This window comes from Nuphar pumila, chromosome 14, assembly GCF_984573655.1.
Source record: "Nuphar pumila chromosome 14, dmNupPumi1.hap1.1, whole genome shotgun sequence".
Taxonomy (NCBI): Eukaryota; Viridiplantae; Streptophyta; class Magnoliopsida; order Nymphaeales; family Nymphaeaceae; genus Nuphar; species Nuphar pumila.
The window spans coordinates 15,258,453-15,277,904 of NC_143262.1; the positions used below are offsets into that span (position 1 = coordinate 15,258,453).

Below are 19,452 nucleotides of genomic sequence, written 5' to 3' on the forward strand. Positions count from 1 at the left end.
TCGACAATGAGAATATTGATGTCGCTTCTGGTAAGGGCATCTTATGGTATGGGTGTGATAGAAACTAAAATCTTCTGTCAGTGTTTGCTCACGTGATATCGGTGAAATATGCAACATTTTTTAGGCCATCCCGCTCTAACGAACTATGATGGCTGGATAAATGTGTTTTCTCCCTACCAACACAAAGTCGACGTATCTCAAAGTCAGTATTCGATCACATGGTATAGATGAAATACTCAATTGTTTCCCAATTAAAGACATAGTGAGAACCAACATTCTTGTGAGAGAATAAAATGAATATAATGGATGAACGACTTCATTTTGTAAAAAATAGAATGAATGCAATGTATGAGCAACTTTATTTTATAAAAAATAGAATGAATGCAATATATGAACGCCTTTATGTTGTTAAAGTGCATGCTTCATTTCTCAACCCCTTTTGTTGCATCCAAATTTCTTTGTTTTCGCAAACCTTGAATTTTGACTCTTTCCAGCGATTTTTTCAGCAAATCTCCTACAAAAGGAATTTTGAGCTTTTGCAAAAAAAGAATTTTTATAATATCAACGTGATTAAGAAATTTTGCAATACTGGAGCCAAATTCCTTTTTTATTTAAAAAAAATAAACTGAAATTTTCATGTACCTTGCAAAATTCTTTTGTCATTAAAAAATAAACTGAAATTCACATGTATCTTGCGAAATTCCTTCTTAATGCAAAACACACTAGTTACATAACATGTTCATTCCCTATTATATACACATTATACACAATTAATTATAATAAACAAATCAATCACTTGTTACATAAACAATACATTAAACAAAAAACAAGATTAAACAACTCTATTCTCTATTACATACACAATTCATTATCTTTTTATATAAATAATTTATTCTACTCAAAAAAAAGAATCAAACAACTTCATTCCTTATTATATATATATATATATATATATATATATATATATATATATATATATATATATATATATATAATTCATTCTCCTCAAAAAACAAAAAACAAAAAACAAACTTTAACTTTCATTGTCGCAAGCGCAATGGTTGCCTTCATCAACTTTCATCCACAAGCATAAGTGTATCCTCCGAATTAGACTCTCCATTGCCGCAATCTAACCTTCAACACAATATTAAACTGAATGAGTACTTGAAAAAAAATATAATATTTAAAAAATATTATGTAAACTGCAAATAAGCATGTCATAGACTACTTTGTAAATGTATCGAATACTCACACATTACTTCTTAATCGTGTTTTTGCCTATTGTGGTCAAACTCATGACATACACTGCACTTGTATGACATCACCTCCTTATGTTCCGTTCTCTATCTCTTCACTTTAGGTCGTCCTGCTTTCTTAATTGGCGCTAGTGGTAAGACATAAATAATGGTCAGATGAGCGACATGTGAGATATTATCGGCCATCAAATGAAATAGATAAGTATCATATGCAACTTGATATGATTCAACTATATGGAACTTATTACAGTAATCATAAAAAAGATTGCCCTCATACAAAATGCATGTGATGGCATGCTCGCAAGGAATCTCGCTAACCTTTCATTCTTCACAAGAGCATTGTATACTTTCAAGATCAACATAGTAGTCGTGCTTCTGGTCACGGGCTTCGTAACGATGGTGGAGGCAATGCACTACTACCACACGTAGCTTTTGCATTTCTATCTGGCGCTCTTTAGTATTTGTAATTACCTTTGACACTACAATACTAGTCATGTTCTTCTCGTTAGTCATTTTCTCATAAATTTTATCAATATTAGACGAAGCTTCTTAATAAGTGAGATTAAGGGTTGGTCATGTATGGGGAGAATCCACAAATTAAAGCATTCTGAAAGGTTAAGCACATGTACCTTCTAGCAGAAAAATGACTATTAGCCCAATGTATCAGTTTAATCTTATCAACAACATATTTGTATGCTTCACTTTGCTCACGAATCTTTTAAATATAAAAATAACATTGTCATCTCGTGGGTGCTTTGGCAGTGCACCACCAATATGCACTAAGTGGTGCACCAAATTTTTTCAAAAAATTCTTAGTAGGTGCTTCATACAGTGTCCATAATAACAGTTATGCCATGTGCAAGGGAGAACATACAGAAACCCTTTGTGCCTATATGAAATAACTGTCAACTATTGTTTAACCTTGGGCTTATAATTGTCTTATCTTTGCTTCAAAAAATGCAACATTCCTACAATCTGAACTTTTAAGATTAACAAAAAAAATAATGCCTCCAATTCAAGCATAAATTAGAAAGAGCTCCAACCTTTACCTAGATTTGTCATCTGCATTGAAAGGCTGGGTGTCATACATCATCATGCGACGAAGATCAACTGGTTTGTCCAAGTGGTTTCACATCCTTTACAATGATTTATCTCATCATTAATTGTTGGAAATGATGGGATATTAGCTAGAGGAGTGAGCTCAATAGTTGGTTGAGATAGATGTACATTATCCACAATATTTTTATCATTTCATTCTTGTACATCACTTCCGACCACATCTAAGTAAATGTTGCTCCTATATAACTTTGATTGTACATCATCATCGTTTAAGAGATGAATTCATATATCTTTACCATCTAATTTTGGAGTGCATTTATACCGAAGGACCATTAACTCTTCCATATATTGATTTTTTTGAGACATTAATGCTACAAATTTCATATAGCTACTATTTTTAGAGACCATTATAGATCTCCAAAGGAGTTTCTCAGTGCTACAATAATTTACAAATACCATTTCAACAATCATCACAATTGTTTACACCAACCACACAACATATCACTCAGTTAACAACTCTGAAAACCAACAACTAACAATAAACCATAATACCTCACACAACCAACCCCTAGTCTCAATCAAACAGAGATGCAAATTTATATGTAACAAACAAACAATGGACAAAAATAAGTAACAAACAATCAAACAACCGAGTATTGACAAGCAACAAACAAAAATAAGTAACCATATGCGCATTTATATGGGATGAAAACAAAAAAAGCCCAAAAAATTGAGAAAACTAACAAACAAATTGATGAGGGATTTTCGCAAAGTCACTCTCTACTGAAATATTTGCCTAAATGTCATCAAAAGATCGTCAAAAGGATTGAGGACCACAAGAATGCTAGATGTTCCGAAAATAGGGCATCCAGATAAAAAAAAAGGTTAGAAAATGAAGAGTTATTTATATGAGACAAAATTTTGCAAGAAAAAATAATTTCGCAAAACAAGTGTGAATAAAACAAGAGATTTTGCAATATCTGACTTTCACAAATATTTTAAAATTTTGCAATACTTCATGCGATACTCGTCAACAATTTTGCAATTATCGAAATCACAAATTTTATGATTTTGGGAGGTTTTTGCACAAAACTCATGGTGAGTTTTGCAAATTGTTTAGAATTTCACAAACTTTTTTGAAATTTTGTAACCTCTGCAAGGGGTAAAAGTGATAAGAAAAAAATAAGAACCTACGATATTGTCCATTCGGCGGATTTGATAAATTATAGTGCATTTTAGAAAATGAGTTATTTTGACCGTACAGTACAACAATTTTTTGAAATATAAACTTTTGGTGGCTTTTAGGGCAGGTAGATACAAGGTTTGGCAACTGCTGAGTAGACAACATAAAAGGGTGTTTATAGTTTTTAAATAAGGATGGATTGGTCATTGAATATAAAAATTAAATAATAGTTTGGAAATAACCAAAAGCCCAATGCAAAAAATACAAAAAACTCCATTTTGAAGGACATTGTCTTAAAATAATTTGTGCATGGCATTAAAATTGTTCCCTTGCGACTTACATTGTAAAGTTGCGTCTAGAGTCTGTTTTGCTTTCGTTGAGTATGATATAAACTGCCTAGTTCAAGTTAATCAATACCCCGAAAAGGCAGCCTGTATACTTGAACCGAGAGGCCTACGGGCTAAATTGTGAATGAATCAAATGTGTTAAGCTTTCTTTTGTTCACCCTCATTGTGATTGTTTCTTGTGATTGCAATTCTTCTTCCTCTGTTCTCTCTTGCTCTCTTGCACTCTGATTACAAGCTTCCACGACTGGCAAGCGAGCGATAAGTAGGCTTGCAGCGGTAAAGAAGAATCGGTGCGTCGTGCTAGCCTATTGAAGGAAATAGGCATGTGACAAGTGGTACCAAAGTTTGTTCTCGTGCTGGGAAAAAGATTCCGGAGTCGGTGTCGACAGACGCGCCAACAGACTACGATTTGTGAGCAAGACATTGTGGCACCCTATCAAAACTTGTGTAACACCAAAGGCAAGACAGTTACCGAAGCTGAAAAGATGGGTTCACCTCGGGGCCAAGAGCAGATGGCTGCAACTGTCAACAAGCTGACGAAAGATGTAACTTCGCACGAAGAAGTGATTTTACGCGTAGTTGAATCATTTGATGGATTGAATGATGTGGTGGCGAGCCAGCAAGAGCAGGTGATCTTACTGACGTAACAAGTCACTTCGTTGATGACAATAGTGGTAGACTTACAGACTGAAGTAGGGGAGCTTCAGTTGAAGAACTGCACATTGCAGCGGACAGTGACCCTAAATGAGAGAAATGGTGAGAGGCCATCAAGGATTGATGTGCCAAGACCAGTAAAGTTCAATGGTTCTCGCGACAGCAAGGCTATTGAGAACTTATTGTTCCAAGTAGAAGACTACTTGAATATTTAAAATGTGACAATTGAAGATCTCAGGATTAAGGCTGCAGCAACTCTACTGGATGGAGATGCTATCGCTTGGTGGAGGCAGAAGCGTAGTGACATGGAGAGGGGTTAATGCGTGATAGACACCTTTGACGACTTTAAAATGAAATTGAGCAACTACTTCATGCTGATGAATGCACAAAGACAGGCTTACATGATGATGTCAGATCTTAAACATACTGGTTCATTGCAAGACTATGTCAGAACATTCCAGAAGCTTATGCTTGAGGTGCCTAACATGCCAGACGAGGACAAGCTCAACTGGTTCATTGTGGGACTTCAGCCATGGGCACAGTCCAAAGTGAAAAAGGAGAAATCCCAGAATTTTGGAAGATGCATACGTGACAGCCGAGCGCTTAACTGACACTCAACGCAAGCTCTTCAGCCCATCAACCAAGGTAGCAAAGAAGCCTCACCACAAAAGCAAGAAGGATGAGTGACACGACAACAAAGGTGAGGCATCGACATCCCACCAAATTGATAAGAAACAAAATTTCAAGAAGTTTAACAACAACAATAAGGGAGCAGTTGTTACTTGCTAATTCTGTGGTGATAGGCATATCGTCAGGCAATGTCTAAAGCGACTTGTAAAGGACAATGGGCAAGCTAATGAGGTGCAGGCAGAATGCAGTGATACTGAGACCATGCAACCAAGGATGGGGGCCATGTGATCGATTAACGCAGCTAGAAGTTGCACAACTAAAAATATGCAAGTCAGTAAGAAACTCATGTACTTGGAAATCATTACGAATGAAAAGTCTACTTCAGCAATGGTAGACTTTAGGGCCATAGACAATTTCGTCTCGCGAGAAGAGGCAGAGCGGTTGGGCTTGAAGTCCAGGCTAAAACAGAGGACCATCAAAATGGTAAACTCTGAGGCCAAGCCCATCCTTGGTGAAGCAAGAGATGTGGCTATCCAAATTGAGACTTGGGTCGACAAGGCCAACTTTTTTGTGGTGTCCTTGGACGATTTTAAGATGATTTTGGGTATGGAGTTTCTGTGCAGCCAAAATGTGATGATGCTGTCAAAGTTTAACTCGATGATTATGGGGCCAAACCTGTCACACACAATTCAGTGTCTTACTAAAAAAAGCAAGATTACAGTGTTGTCGACAATGCAATTGAAGAGGGGTGTCAAGCGTGGAGAGCAAACATTCTTACTTGACGTGTGCGTAGAAGAAGGAAATGTGCAAGCAATAGTGCCGCCGGCCTTAGCCCCACTGTTGGCAGAGTTTCGGGGGGTGATGCCTTCAGAATTGTCGAAGCATCTTCTACCAAGACGCAAGGTCGACCATAAGATTGAGTTAACCCCAGGGGTGAAGTCTCCTGCAATGGTTTCATACTGCATAAGGCCAACAAAGGTGAAAGAGCTGCGCAGACAACTGGATGAGATGTTGAATGCAGACATCGTTCGTCCATCGAAAGCATCATTTGGTGCCTCAATCCTATTTTAGATGAAACATGACGACTCCAAGCGGTTGTGTGTGGACTACCGTGCGCTGAACAAGGTCACGGTAAAGAACAAGTACTCGTTGCCACTAATAGCAAACTTGTTCGATCAGTTGGGCAATGTCTGAATCTTTTCAAAGCTAGACTTGAGATCAGGTTAATGGCAGGTGAGGATTGCAGATGGTGATGAGCCAAAGACAACTTGTGTCACCCGCTATGGTGCTTACGAATTCTTAGTAAAGCCATTCGGGTTGACGAATGCTCCAGCCACGTTCACGACCCTAATGAATCAGATTTTCTACCCTTAGACAAGTTCGTGGTAGTCTACTTGGATGACATCGTGATCTATAGCAGCAATATGAAGGAACATGTTGGGCACTTGCGAACAGTGTTTCAGGTGCTAAAGGTGAATGACCTTTGTGTTAAACGAGAGAAGTGTCTCTTCGGTCAGGAGAAGATCAGCTTCCTCGGCCATGTTGTGGGGCGTGGGGTGTTGCGCATGGATGTTCAAAAGATAAGAGTCATCCAGGAATGGGTTCCGCCAAGTAAAGTGTCAGAGTTGCGGTCATTTCTTGGTTTGACGAATTATTATTGACGATTCATTGAAGGTTACTCCCTCATTGTTGTGTCCCTCACTGATATGTTAAAGAAGAATGGGGTATGACTCTTGACAAGAGCATGCAAAGATGCCTTCGACAACTTGAAGAAAGCCTTAGTGAGGGAGCCAGTGTTGCGACTACTTAATCACTTGAGACCCTTTGAGGTCTACACAGACACCTCAGACTTTGCCATCGGTGGAGTTATTATGCAGGACGACCATCCGATCATATATGAGAGTCGTAAGCTAAAGGATGCAGATAGACATTACACGGTGCATGAATGTGAGATGACAGCCATCATGTATTGCCTTAGGACCTGACAACACTATCTTCTAGGTGCCTAGTTCGTCATCAAGACAGATAATGTCGTCACGAGCTATTTTCAAACGCAGAAAAAGCTGACTCTCAAGCAAGCTCGATGACAGATGTTTTTGGCTAAATTTGACTTTGCCTTAGAGTATAAGGTTGGGAAGACCAATATAGTTGCAAATGCCTTCAGCCACACGGTTGAACTGACTGTTGCACGTGTGGAGCCTTTCGAAGTGCATTTAGAGGGCGCTTTGCTGAACCGCATTTGCGAAGGTACGCAGTAAGATCTGACGATGCAACACCTTGTTTCTCTGGAGCAAGCAGGAAAGACTCGACGATTTTGGCTACAGGATGACCTCCTTATGACAAAAGGGGGATGCATCTTTGTGCCACGGTGGGAAAGCCTCCGTCGAGAATTGCTTAAGGAGTTCCATGATACATTATGGGCCTGACCATCCTGGTCAGGAGCAGACTTTAGCACTCCTTAAGCGCGACTACTATTGGTCGCAGATGAGAGACGATGTGGAGGGGTATGTGCGAACATGCCTAATCTACCAGCAAGACAAGGGTACCAACAAGAAGACTGTCAGACTCCTTGAGCCTCTACCAATTCCAGAATGTCCTTGAGACAGCATCTCCATGGACTTCATTGTTAGTCTGTCGAAGGTAGATGACTTCAGCTCCATCTTGGTGGTGGTGGATCGTTTCTCTAAATATGTCACCTTCATCCCATCTTCGAAGGAGTGCCCTACAGAGAAGTTTGTGAAGCATATTGTGAAGCACTGGAGTGTACCAAGAAGCATTATAAGCGATCGCGATGCTCGCTTTACGGGCAAATTCTAGCATGAAGTGTTTCAGCTACTTGGCTCTGATCTACTATTTTCAACAAGTTTCCACCCACAGACAGATGGACAGACAGAGCGCATCAACGAGCTATTGGAGCAGTACCTTAGGCACTTTGTTAGTGCCAATCAAAAAAATTAGGTAAAGCTCATTGACGTGGCACAATTCTGTTATAATTTACAGAAGAACAAGTCTTTAGGATACAACCTGTTTGAAATAGCCACAGGGCAGCAGCCGCTGAACCCGCACACTCTTGCTACGCAAGAAAAGAAAAGGCCATCTTTCGCCTATCAATTTATTCGAGACTGACACAAGCAGAATGAGTTGAAGAAGGCATTCCTACACAAGGCAACAAAGAGAATGAAGAAGTGGGCGGACAAGCATCGTCGGCCCGTTGGGTTCCAAGTTGAGGACCAAGTGTTGGTGAAGCATTATCCTGGTCGCACAGGCATCTTTCACGGGCGACACCGCGGACTGATCAGAAAGTATGATGGATCATTCACCATCACAAAGAAGGTAGGCAAACTGGCGTACAAGCTGGAGTTGCCCCCATATTTCAAGGTGCACCTGATGTTCCACATGTACAACCTCAAACAGTTTCATACATATGACAGAGATCCGGAACGCAGCGTGCTACAATGCACTCCCATCATGCAGAAGGCCCCAACAACACAACAGGCCGAGAAGCACCTCAATCACATCCTTCGCCACAAGGTCAACTACTTGGGTAAAACAAAGAAATACCTAGTGCAATGAGAGGAAACAACGGAACCTATGTGGGAGCCAGCTTTTTGGATGAATAGCCGCTACTTGGTTGAAGTCAGGACTTACCATGAAACAAATGGCGTCGAGGACGATGCATGATTTGAAGAGAAAAACATGTTTCCTTGTGACTTACATTGTAAAATTGTGTCTAGAGTTTGTTTTACTTTTGTTGAGTCTGATGTAAACTGCATAGTTCAGGTTAATCAATACCCCAAAGGAGCAGCCCGTATACTTGAACTGTAAGAGGCTTACGGGCTAAATTGTGAATAAATCAAATGCGTTGAGCTTTCTTTTCTTCACCCTGGTTGTGATTGCAATTCTTCTCCCTCTATTCTCTCTTGCACTCTGATTACAAGCTTCCGCGACTGGCAAGTGAGCGATAAGTAGGCTTGTGGCGGTAAGGAAAGACCATCGCACCGCACTAGCCTATTGAAGGAAATAGGCCTGTGACAAAAATGCACAAATATATATATATATATATATATAAAGAAACAGATGCTAGGTCAGAAAGCCAACTGTGCTGGAAAGTCCTGTAGATCTACGGTCACCAAGGTCAATGGCATAAAAAGCCCAGGCCACCTGTCTTGTCCACCAGGGAGCCTGCTGCCTTGGCCATGTGGGCATGCATTTCATACTGAATCAGGAGTGTTCTTTACTACTTTAAAAGGATGAAAAATTTTGAGTTAATCTGTTGTTGGATGTGGATACTGTATCAGTAGAGACCCACTATTTGTGCGTTTAAAGTAGGTCGGACCATATATATAGATAGATTATCATGATTTATTTAGTAGAAATCGTATTTCGCATCACCAAACAAATGTTGCATGTGCTGTTCTGACTAACACTTCTTGTTTAGCTGCCTCGGCTCTATGAAAAAAAACAGTCAATACTAATACTCTAGAATAAAGGAATTGCAAAAAGGAAAGGGGGATCATCCAAGGGTGGTCACAATACCTTCAGCTGGGAAAAGCAAATCCATTGTACATTTATGAACTTCAAAGGTGATCGTGTCTATTGATAGTGGGAAAAAGAGTTCCCCCACATAGGTGTGAGTTTGCAAAGCACCAGGTCAGTCAAGTTATCTTGATTCAAAGGATCCACTAATGGAATTGTCCAGGCAATCTAGTGATATCTCAACTTTGTATCCATTCAAACTAAAATGGATAAAACAGGTTTTGAAGTGCAGGAAAGACGAAAGGAGTTGACTGGAGCCGCTCTTATAACCGGAAGGATAAGACTAGAAGCTAGGCAGAGTGTGTGCCCGGATAGCCCAAAGTCTTGATAGTTAGCTCTAGGTCTTCCAGTATGAAGACGTATAGGTGCACTATTACGTGGTGGGGATTGCAATTTTCTATGAATTTCCCATTTCTCGCTCAATGATGAAACTTTGCTTAAAGTAGCTAAATAAGATCAAGATAAAATAGTGAAACTTAAGCTATAAGAATTTACACATAGGCACATGGTAGCATGCAATGTTTGACAATGCGTGCATCCTGAGCTACAACACAGAGAAAAGCTTGATGATAGCCTCACCCTCTCTTAACTGGCCTCTGGACATAGGATTTGTTGGGGTCTTCTGTTTTGAGTTTTGGAGGTCTTATCTCACCTTTCTTGCCCTGTCAAAATAAGAAAAAGGAGAAAGAAAACACATACTATCAGACCTTCCTAAGCAAAACCATGGTTACTGGAAACTTTAACACATTCTTGAAAACTCATCTCAATAATCAATAAGAAAGCTTGAAACTAGGCTCTTCTAAAGTTCGTTTCCTGTTTTATGGGAGGAAAACCTCCTAGTACATGAGATTTTTAAACACAGATCGTTAAAAGTGCATGATTTGCTACCCTTTTTTGTTTTATGACATACGTGAGTGGCAATTGTCTGAATTTAAGATGTTCACACAAAGTTTTGTCCTTGTACCTTGTACACATCATAAACTAATGCATGTCTTGAACATTTTCTAGTCAAATTTTTTTCCACTTTCACATGAATCATTGAAAAAATGCGCTCTTTCAATTCCTCTTTGGCAACTTGGGACAGAGTAGACCTTAAGCAAAACTTAACGCTTAGGGACACCGACTCAACATAAGATTTGATACCATGTTAGAACAAGCCACCGTGCTGCTCGTGGGTTACCAGAAACTCACATGAATGAGAAGCAGAGCAGGTTTTCCTCTTTCAGATTAGGCTATTTGAATAATTTAAAGGTTCATCAATTTGCAGATAGAAATGCCAAGGTTAACAAGATGTGTCAAATTAGATTTACCTTCTTTCCAGTCTTCATAAAATCTCTCCAGCTAGAAACCTGAAACAAAAGAACACAAACTTTAAATGACAGAAAATTTTGGACTAACTAGACTCGCATCATGGCTCAGATAGACCAGTCAGCTAGGTCATCCCTCTTATGGAAAAAACATAAGAACAGACAGGAGAGTCACCATCAACAAAATGAGAAAATTTTATGGAACAAATTATCAACATATAAGTCTAAGCTATACTACTTTGCAGAACAAGTTTCAAGATGCAATCTACTAAAATAGTTTAACTTGGAAGAAAGGGATGGATTCCAAATAGAAATAACAATAAAAAACAGGCAAGTCATAACATTTTCTAACATCAAGAAACAGGTAGGTAAAGATTTCATGATTGTCCCACAGGTTTTCACCACATAGAGAGATGATCAGTACAACACATTAACTACTTCAAAAATCAAGTTCCTGTCATATGGATCAATTAAGAACATAAGAGATTTTCTGACCAATCTGCAACAGAAAATCCAGCATTCAACTGGGGTTTGGCATAGTGGGATGGGGCCTACACCGCTAGGTGGGTGGTCTAGGTTCAAATCTTGTGGGCGTCAGCCTTGCACATTAAGCCGATGCAAGGCGGCGCCTTGTGGATGAGGGTTGCACTACGGTTTTATGCCATCGGAGAAGCGACCATAGGTTTGGCAGGCATAGTCCAGCACGTCCAGGCCTCTTACTCATGGAAAAAAAAATGTCCATCATTAATGTGTCAACTAGTCCAAGGATGATCATATACTTGTATACCTCATTATCCTCTTTGATCCAACAAAATAACTTCAGCTTTGGCATCAAATCTTCACTAGACACAATCATTGTAAATAAAATATCCAAAGCTCCTTATAGTAACAGCTATCAAAAGCCTAGCCAACTAATGTTTGATAAGAAGATTCCATTCAAAACATCAAATATCAAGACCATTAACAAAAAAGTGTTTCATGAAGAGATTCATTTGAGAAACAAGTCAGTAGATTGATCAACTTTTGTATTTTCTTGCAGAATATAAGAGCACAAAATATCTCCATTGGTCTGTCCCATTATCCTTAGGCATTTCCTGAAGCGATGGACTGAGAATCAGCTCCCCCTCAAATTTACATTTGAAAGTGGCATTCAATGAACAGCTCAACCAAGAAGTCGCAAGCACGCTAGAATGAATGTAAATCAAGTCAAGATTTATCATCCACAAATAGTCGCTAATCACAAAACTATGGGTAATGGGTTGCTAGGCTAAGATCATTCGGACTATAAAGATCCAGGTTCATTGAGATTCTGAATCACAGATTGCAGGTCATCACCCAGATAGAGAACCCAATAACTTTACACATATATTAAGCTTTTATATAAAGAAACAACAAAAAGTTTTACCAACCTAAAAAGGTAATACAAATATCGCTAATACCATTATCTTGGAAGAAAAGAAACCTTTTTAAGCCTTTCTCAAGGACTCGGTGCTAAAAATACCTAGTCTACAACAATTACATTGCACTAATGAAAATTCCACAAGATCAACATTGGAAACAAAAAGAGCTAGTTTCTTGACTGTCACACAAACTCCACCTATTGCAAATTTAGCTTAGGTTGTAGAATGGCTAAAACCTAGGTGGTGAAAGGTGTGCTTAGAAAGATAGTCATCCTAGGTGTGGCCTATCGTAAGTTCCATAGGTGAACCTAGGTAAAAATAATTTGCTTCTATAATTTTGATTTTGACATAAAAGAGTTGATTCCCTTTCTTCTTCTTTCTTCATCCTCCCTAGAACTACTTTTTCTTCTCCTGCATACAAATAATATAATTGGGATTCTAGGCATCACATTGATTCCTTAGGTTACTAGACCAATCACATAAAATCTAGTCAACTTCAACACCTATGCAAACAACCACTCCTGTGCCCACTAATAAAGGTATTTGTGCATAAAAACTTAGTCACGCCCTATGAATATGAACCAATATGAGAATTTCGTTGGAGCGTTCCCTACTGAGTGACGTGTTGTACTCTATAGGCCTGGAGGCAGTGATAAATGGGCAAGGGTTGCTAGGTCGTCGCCCAGAAGCGACGCGTCACACCAGCGCCCGGGTGTGGTGTCAAATAGGCAAGGGTTCCCTCACTTTGTTGGACGGGTGGGGGTAAAGAAGATAGTTCAAGATCATAAAATTAGTTAGCCACTTGGAACATAGGGTCTTTAACTGGTAAGTTGGTAGAGTTAGTAGATGTTATGTGTAGGAGAAAGATGGATATTTTATGTCTACAAGAGACCAAATGGGTAGATGAGAAAACAAAAGTGATAGAACCTTGGGATATAAGATTTGGTATACAAGAATAAATAGTAATGGAGTAGGGATTGTTATTAGTCGTGAGTTTATAGATAATGTAGTTGAGGTCTGTAGGAAGCATGATAGGATTTTACTTATTAAATTATTAGGTACGGATATTATTAATATTATTAGTGTTTATGCACCTCAAGTAGGTTTAGATGATTCCATTAAGCGTCAATTTTGGAAAGATTTAGATGAAGTAGTACAAGGGATATCTTAACTCCGCCTGTGTAGTTATACACTGCCGGTCCCAAGCCCGGATAAAGGAGGAGGGTTGCGGTAGGCCTGTGACAGCCAGCATAAAAACTTTGTCATATCCTATGAAAATGAACCAATATGAGAATTTCGTTGGGGCGTTCCCTACTGAGCGACGCGCTGTACTCTCTAGGCCCGGAGGCAGTGATAAATGTGCAAGGGTTGCTAGGTCGTCGCCCAGAAGCGACGCGTCACACCGGCGCCCGGGTGTGGTGTCAAATAGGCAAGGGTTCCCTCACTTTGTTGGACGGGTGGGGGTAAAGAAGTTAGTCCAAGACCATAAAATTAGGTTAGCCACTTGGAACATAGGGTCTTTAACTGGTAAGTTGGTAGAGTTAGTAGATGTTATGTGTAGGAGAAAGATTGATATTTTATGTCTTCAAGAGACCAAATGGGTAGGTGAGAAAGCTAAAGTGATAGAACCTTGGGGATATAAGATTTGGTATACAGGAATAAATAGGAATAGGAATGGAGTAGGGATTGTTATGAGTCGTCAGTTTATAGATAATGTAGTTGAGGTCCGTAAGAAGGGTGATAGAATTTTACTTATTAAATTAGTATTAGGTACGGATATTATTAATATTATTAGTGTTTATGCACCCCAAGTAGGTTTAGATGATTCCATTAAGCATCAATTTTGGGAAGATTTAGATGGAGTAGTACAAGAGACATCTTATGGAGAAAAGCTTTTCATCGGCGGTGACCTTAATGGACATGTAGGCATTAATAGGGATGGATTTGAGAATATCCATGGAGGCTATGGTATAGGAGAAAGAAATGAAAGTGGAGAAAGGATTTTAGATTTTTGTTTGTCCTGTGATATGATCTTAGCAAACACTTGGTTTAGGAAGAGGGAGTCTCACCTAGTAACATTTAAAAGTGGGGTTAATACGAGTCAGATAGATTTTTTCCTACTTAGAAAGAGAGATAGGGGTTGTTGCATCGATTGTAAGGTTATACCAGGAGAAAGTGTAGCTACACAACATAGAGTCTTAATTTTAGATCTTAGAATTAGACAATGCCGCAAAAGGGATAGACATAGGATAGATCCTAGAATTAAGTGGTGGGCACTGAAAGGAGCTAAACAAGGAATGTTTGTAGAGCAGGTAGTTAAGGAAGTTGATTGGTGTCTCGAGGAGGATTCAGAATCAATGTGGAATAAGATAGCGGGTGGTATGAGAAAAGTAGCTAAGGAGGTATTGGGTGAGTCTAAAGGCGGTGCACCACTAGGTAAGGATACATCATGGTGGAACGAGGATGTCAAATTAGCTATTAAGGTTAAAAGAGAGTGTTATAGAAATCTAAGTAAGAGTCGTGATAATGAGAATTTGGAGAAGTATATGATAGCAAAGAAGGAAGCTAAAAAAGTTGTTCGAAACGCGAGGGCTAAGGTATATAAGGAGGTTTATGACAAGTTGGATACCAAAGAAGGCGAGAAGGATATTTATAGGCTTGCAAAGATGAGAGATAGGAAATCGAAGGATTTGGGTATGGTTAGATGTATCAAAGATGAAACGCAAAGGGTTTTAGTCAAAGATGAGGAGATTAAGGAGAGATGGAAAGATTATTTTGATAAGCTATTTAATGATAGTCATGCTCAAGATCTTCGAGACTTCTCCATTCCTTTTCATGAGATAAATCGTGACTTCATGCGCAAGATTCAAAAGAAAGAAATTGCAGAGGGTTTGAAGAAAATGAAATCAAGAAGGGCAGTTGGCCCAAATGGTATACCTATCGAGGCTTGGAAATGCTTGGGAGAGAAAGGTTTAGAATGGTTGACAAATCTTTTTAACTTGATTTGGCGAACAAATAAGATGCCTAATGAGTGGAGGAAGAGTACTTTGGTGCCTTTATATAAGAATAAGGGTGATATACAAGATTGCACAAACTATCGTGGTATAAAACTCATGAGTCATACTATGAAACTTTGGGAGAGGGTGATTGAGTCTAGGTTGAGGAAGGTTGTCATAATATCGGAGAATCAATTTGGTTTTATGCCTGGAAGATCAACTATGGAAGCTATACATCTTCTTAGACAACTTATTGAAAGATATAGAGAGAGGAACAAAGATTTGCATATGGTTTTTATTGATTTAGAGAAGGCATACGATAGAGTACCTAGGGACGTTCTCTGGTGGACAATGATGAAGAAATGTGTTTCTCTCAAGTACATTAGTATAATTAAAGATATGTATGAAGGAGTAGTAACCAATGTCCGCACTTGTGGAGGGGTGACAACCAATTTTCCGATTACGGTTGGGTTACATCAAGGATCTGCTTTAAGCCCTTTCCTATTTGCGATAGTGATGGATGAGCTTACGAGATCAATTCAAGAAAATGTACCGTGGTGTATGTTGTTTGCTGATGATATTGTTTTGATTGATGAGTCTAGAGCTGGGGTTAATGCTAAGTTAGAATTATGGAGACAGACATTGGAAGCTAGAGGTTTTAAGTTGAGTAAGAGTAAGACTGAATATATGGAATGTCGGTTTAGTAAGCAACGAAGTAGTGATGGGAGTGTAGTGAAGCTTGGTGAGCAAGATATACCGGTGAATGATTATTTCAAATATTTGGGATCCACCATTCAAAAGTATGGAGAAATTGATGGAGATGTAAATCATAGGATAAAGGTTGGGTGGATGAAATGGAAAAGTGCTACTGGAGTGCTGTGCGATCGTAGAATGTCATTGCGGTTGAAGGGAAAGTTTTATAGGACGACTATTAGACCCGCTTTACTATATGGTACGGAATGTTGGGCTGCCAAGAGACATCATATTCAAGAAATGAGTGTAGCTGAGATGCGGATGCTTAGATGGATGTGTGGAAATACAATAAAAGATAAGATTCGGAACGAAGAGATACGTAAGAAGGTAGGTGTTGCACCCATTGAAAATAAGATGCGAGAGAATCGTTTACGGTGGTTTGGACATATTCGGCGAAGGCCTAATGATGCTCCAGTTAGAAGGTTGGAGAAATGGGAAAATATATTAGTTAAAAGAGGTCGGGGTAGGCCTAGGAAGACTTGGATGGAGATGATAGGAAAGGATATGAATGCTTTGAACCTCACCGAGGACATGGCGTTGGATAGAAATGATTGGAGGAAAAGGATTCATGTGGAAGACCCAAAATGAATTTCTTTTTTGGTTCATATCGCTGACCCCAATTGTTTTGGGATGAAGGCGTAGTTGTTGTTGTTGTTGTTGTAGTACAAGGGATATCTTATAGAGAAAAACTTTTCATCGGCGGTGACCTTAATGGACATGTAGGCATTAGTAGGGATGGATTTGAGAGTATCCATGGAGGCTATGGTATAGGAGAAAAAAACGAAAGTGGAGAAAGGATTTTAGATTTTGGTTTGTCCTATGATATGATCTTAGCAAACACTTGGTTTAGGAAGAGGGAGTCTCACCTAGTAACATTTAAAAGTGGGGTTAATACGAGTCAGATAGATTTTTTTCTACTTAGAAAGAGAGATAGGAGTTGTTGCATCGATTGTAAGGTTATACCGGAAGAAAGTGTAGCTACACAACATAGAGTCTTAATTTTAGATCTTAGAATTAGAAAATACCGCAAAAGGGATAGACATAGGATAGATCCTAGAATTAAGTGGTAGGCACTGAAAGGAGCTAAACAAGGAATGTTTGTAGAGCAGGTAGTTAAGGAAGTTGATTGGTGTCTCGAGGAGGATTCAGAATCAATGTGGAATAAGATAGCGGGTGGCATGAGAAAGGTGGCTAAGGAGGTATTGGGTGAGTCTAAAGGCGGTGCACCGCTAGGTAAGGATACATCATGGTGGAACGAGGATGTCAAATTAGCTATTAAGGTTAAAAGAGAGTTATAGAAATCTAAGAGTCGTGATAATGAGAATTTTGAGAAGTATATTATAGCAAAAAAGGAAGCTAAAAAAATAGTTCGAAACGCGAGGGATAAGGTATATAAGGAGGTTTATGACAAGTTGAATACCAAAGAGGGCGAGAAAGATATTTATAGGCTTGCAAAGATGAGAGATAGGAAATCGAGGGATCTGGGTATGGTTAGATGTATCAAAGATGAGACGCAAAGAGTTTTAGTCAAAGATGAGGAGATTAAGAAGAGATGGAAAGATTATTTTGATAAGCTATTTAATGGAAGTCATGCTCAGGATCTTGGAGATTTCTCCATTCTTTTTCATGAGATGAATTGTGACTTCATGCGCAAGATTCAAAAGAAAGAAATTGCATAGGCTTTGAAGAAAATGAAATCAAGAAGGGCAGTTGGCCCAGATGGTATACCTATCGAGGCTTGGAAATGCTTGGCTGAGAAAGGTTTAGAATGGTTGACAAATCTTTTTAACAAGATTTGGCGGACAAATAAGATGCCTAATTAGTGCAGGAAGAGTACTTTGGTGCCTCTATATAAGAATAAGGGTGATATACAAGATTGCACAAACTATCGTGGTATAAAACTCATGAGTCATACTATGAAACTTTGGAAGATGGTGATTGAGTATAGGTTGAGGAAGGTTGTCATGATATCGGAGAATCAATTTGGTTTTATGCTTGGAAGATCAACTATGGAAGCTATACATCTTCTTAGACAACTTATTGAGAGATATAGAGAGAGGAACAAAGATTTGTATATGGTTTTTATTGATTTGGAGAAGGCATACGATAGAGTACCTAGGGATGTTCTCTGGTGGACAATGATGAAGAAAGGTGTTTCTCTCAAGTACATTAGTATAATTAAAGATATGTACGAAGGAGTAGTAACCAATGTCCGCACTTGTGGAGGGGTGACAACTAATTTTCCTATAACGGTTGGGTTACATCAAGGATCTGCATTAAGCCCTTTCCTATTTGCTATAGTGATGGATGAGCTTACGAGATCAATTCAAGAAAATGTGCCGTGGTGTATGTTGTTTGCTGATGATATTGTTTTGATTGATGAGTCTAGAGTTGGGGTTAATGCTAAGTTAGAATTATGGAGACAGACATTGAAAGCAAGAGGTTTTAAGTTAAGTAAGAGTAAGACAAAATATATGGAATGTATGTTTAGTAAGCAACGAAGTAGTGATGGGAGTGTAGTGAAGCTTGGTGAGTAAGAAATACCGGTGGATGACTGTTTCAAATATTTGGGATCTATCATTCAAAAGTATGGAGAAATTGATGGAGATGTAAATCATAGGATAAAGGTTGGGTGGATGAAATGAAAAAGTGCAATTGGAGTGTTGTGCGATTGGAGAATGCCATTGCGGTTGAAGGCAAAGTTTTATAGGACGACAATTAGGCCCGCTTTACTATATGGTACGGAATGTTGGGCTGCCAAGAGACATCATATTCAAAAAATGAGTAGCTGAGATGCGTATGCTTAGATGGATGTGTGGAAATACAATAAAAAATAAGATTCAAAACGAGGAGATACGTAAGAATGTAGGCATTGCATCCATTGAAAATAAGATGAGAGAGAATCGTTTACGGTGGTTTGGACATATTTGGCGAAGGCCTACTGATGCTCCAGTTAGAAAGATGGAGAAACGAGAAAATATATTTGTTAAAAGAGGTCGGCGTAGGCCTAAGAAGACTTGGATGGAGATGATAGGAAAGGATATGAATGCTTTGAACCTCACCGAGGACATGGCATTGGATAGAAATGATTGGAGGAGAAGGATTCATGTGGAAGACCCAGAATGGTTTTCTTTTTTGGTTCATATCGCCGACCCCAATTGTTTTGGTATGAAGGCGTAGTTGTTGTTGTTGTTGTATATATACATTGATGTAATAGGCAATGCCCATCAGGGGTACTTTGATCATTTTATATTTGTAATAGGTTTTGTCCATTAGGGACAGATTTGTCCTTTTATATTTTTTATTTTCTTTATTTTTGTTTTTGTCTTTT

General features: G+C 38.9%; 1 protein-coding gene across 4 annotated transcripts in view; it reads right to left on the minus strand.

The window, feature by feature from the left end:
- Window positions 1-1,013: 1,013 nt before the first annotated feature.
- The window catches only part of LOC149816483 (J domain-containing protein spf31-like), a 103,536-nt gene continuing 85,097 nt past the window's right edge, over window positions 1,014-19,452 (minus strand). The window contains exons 8-11 of one of the 4 annotated variants that reach the window (XR_016427761.1): window positions 10,976-11,014; window positions 10,245-10,327; window positions 1,253-1,373; window positions 1,014-1,129 (exon numbers count right to left, since the gene is read on the minus strand). Coding sequence is in view for 3 of the 4 variants with exons in the window: in XM_089988198.1 (XP_089844324.1) it covers window positions 1,108-1,129; window positions 10,245-10,327; window positions 10,976-11,014 (144 nt within the window). In the remaining variant the exon portion in view is untranslated. Of the gene's footprint in view, window positions 1,130-1,252; window positions 1,385-10,123; window positions 10,328-10,975; window positions 11,015-19,452 lie in introns of those variants that run through there. The other 3 variants (XM_089988198.1, XM_089988199.1, XM_089988200.1) reach the window with 3 other exon arrangements.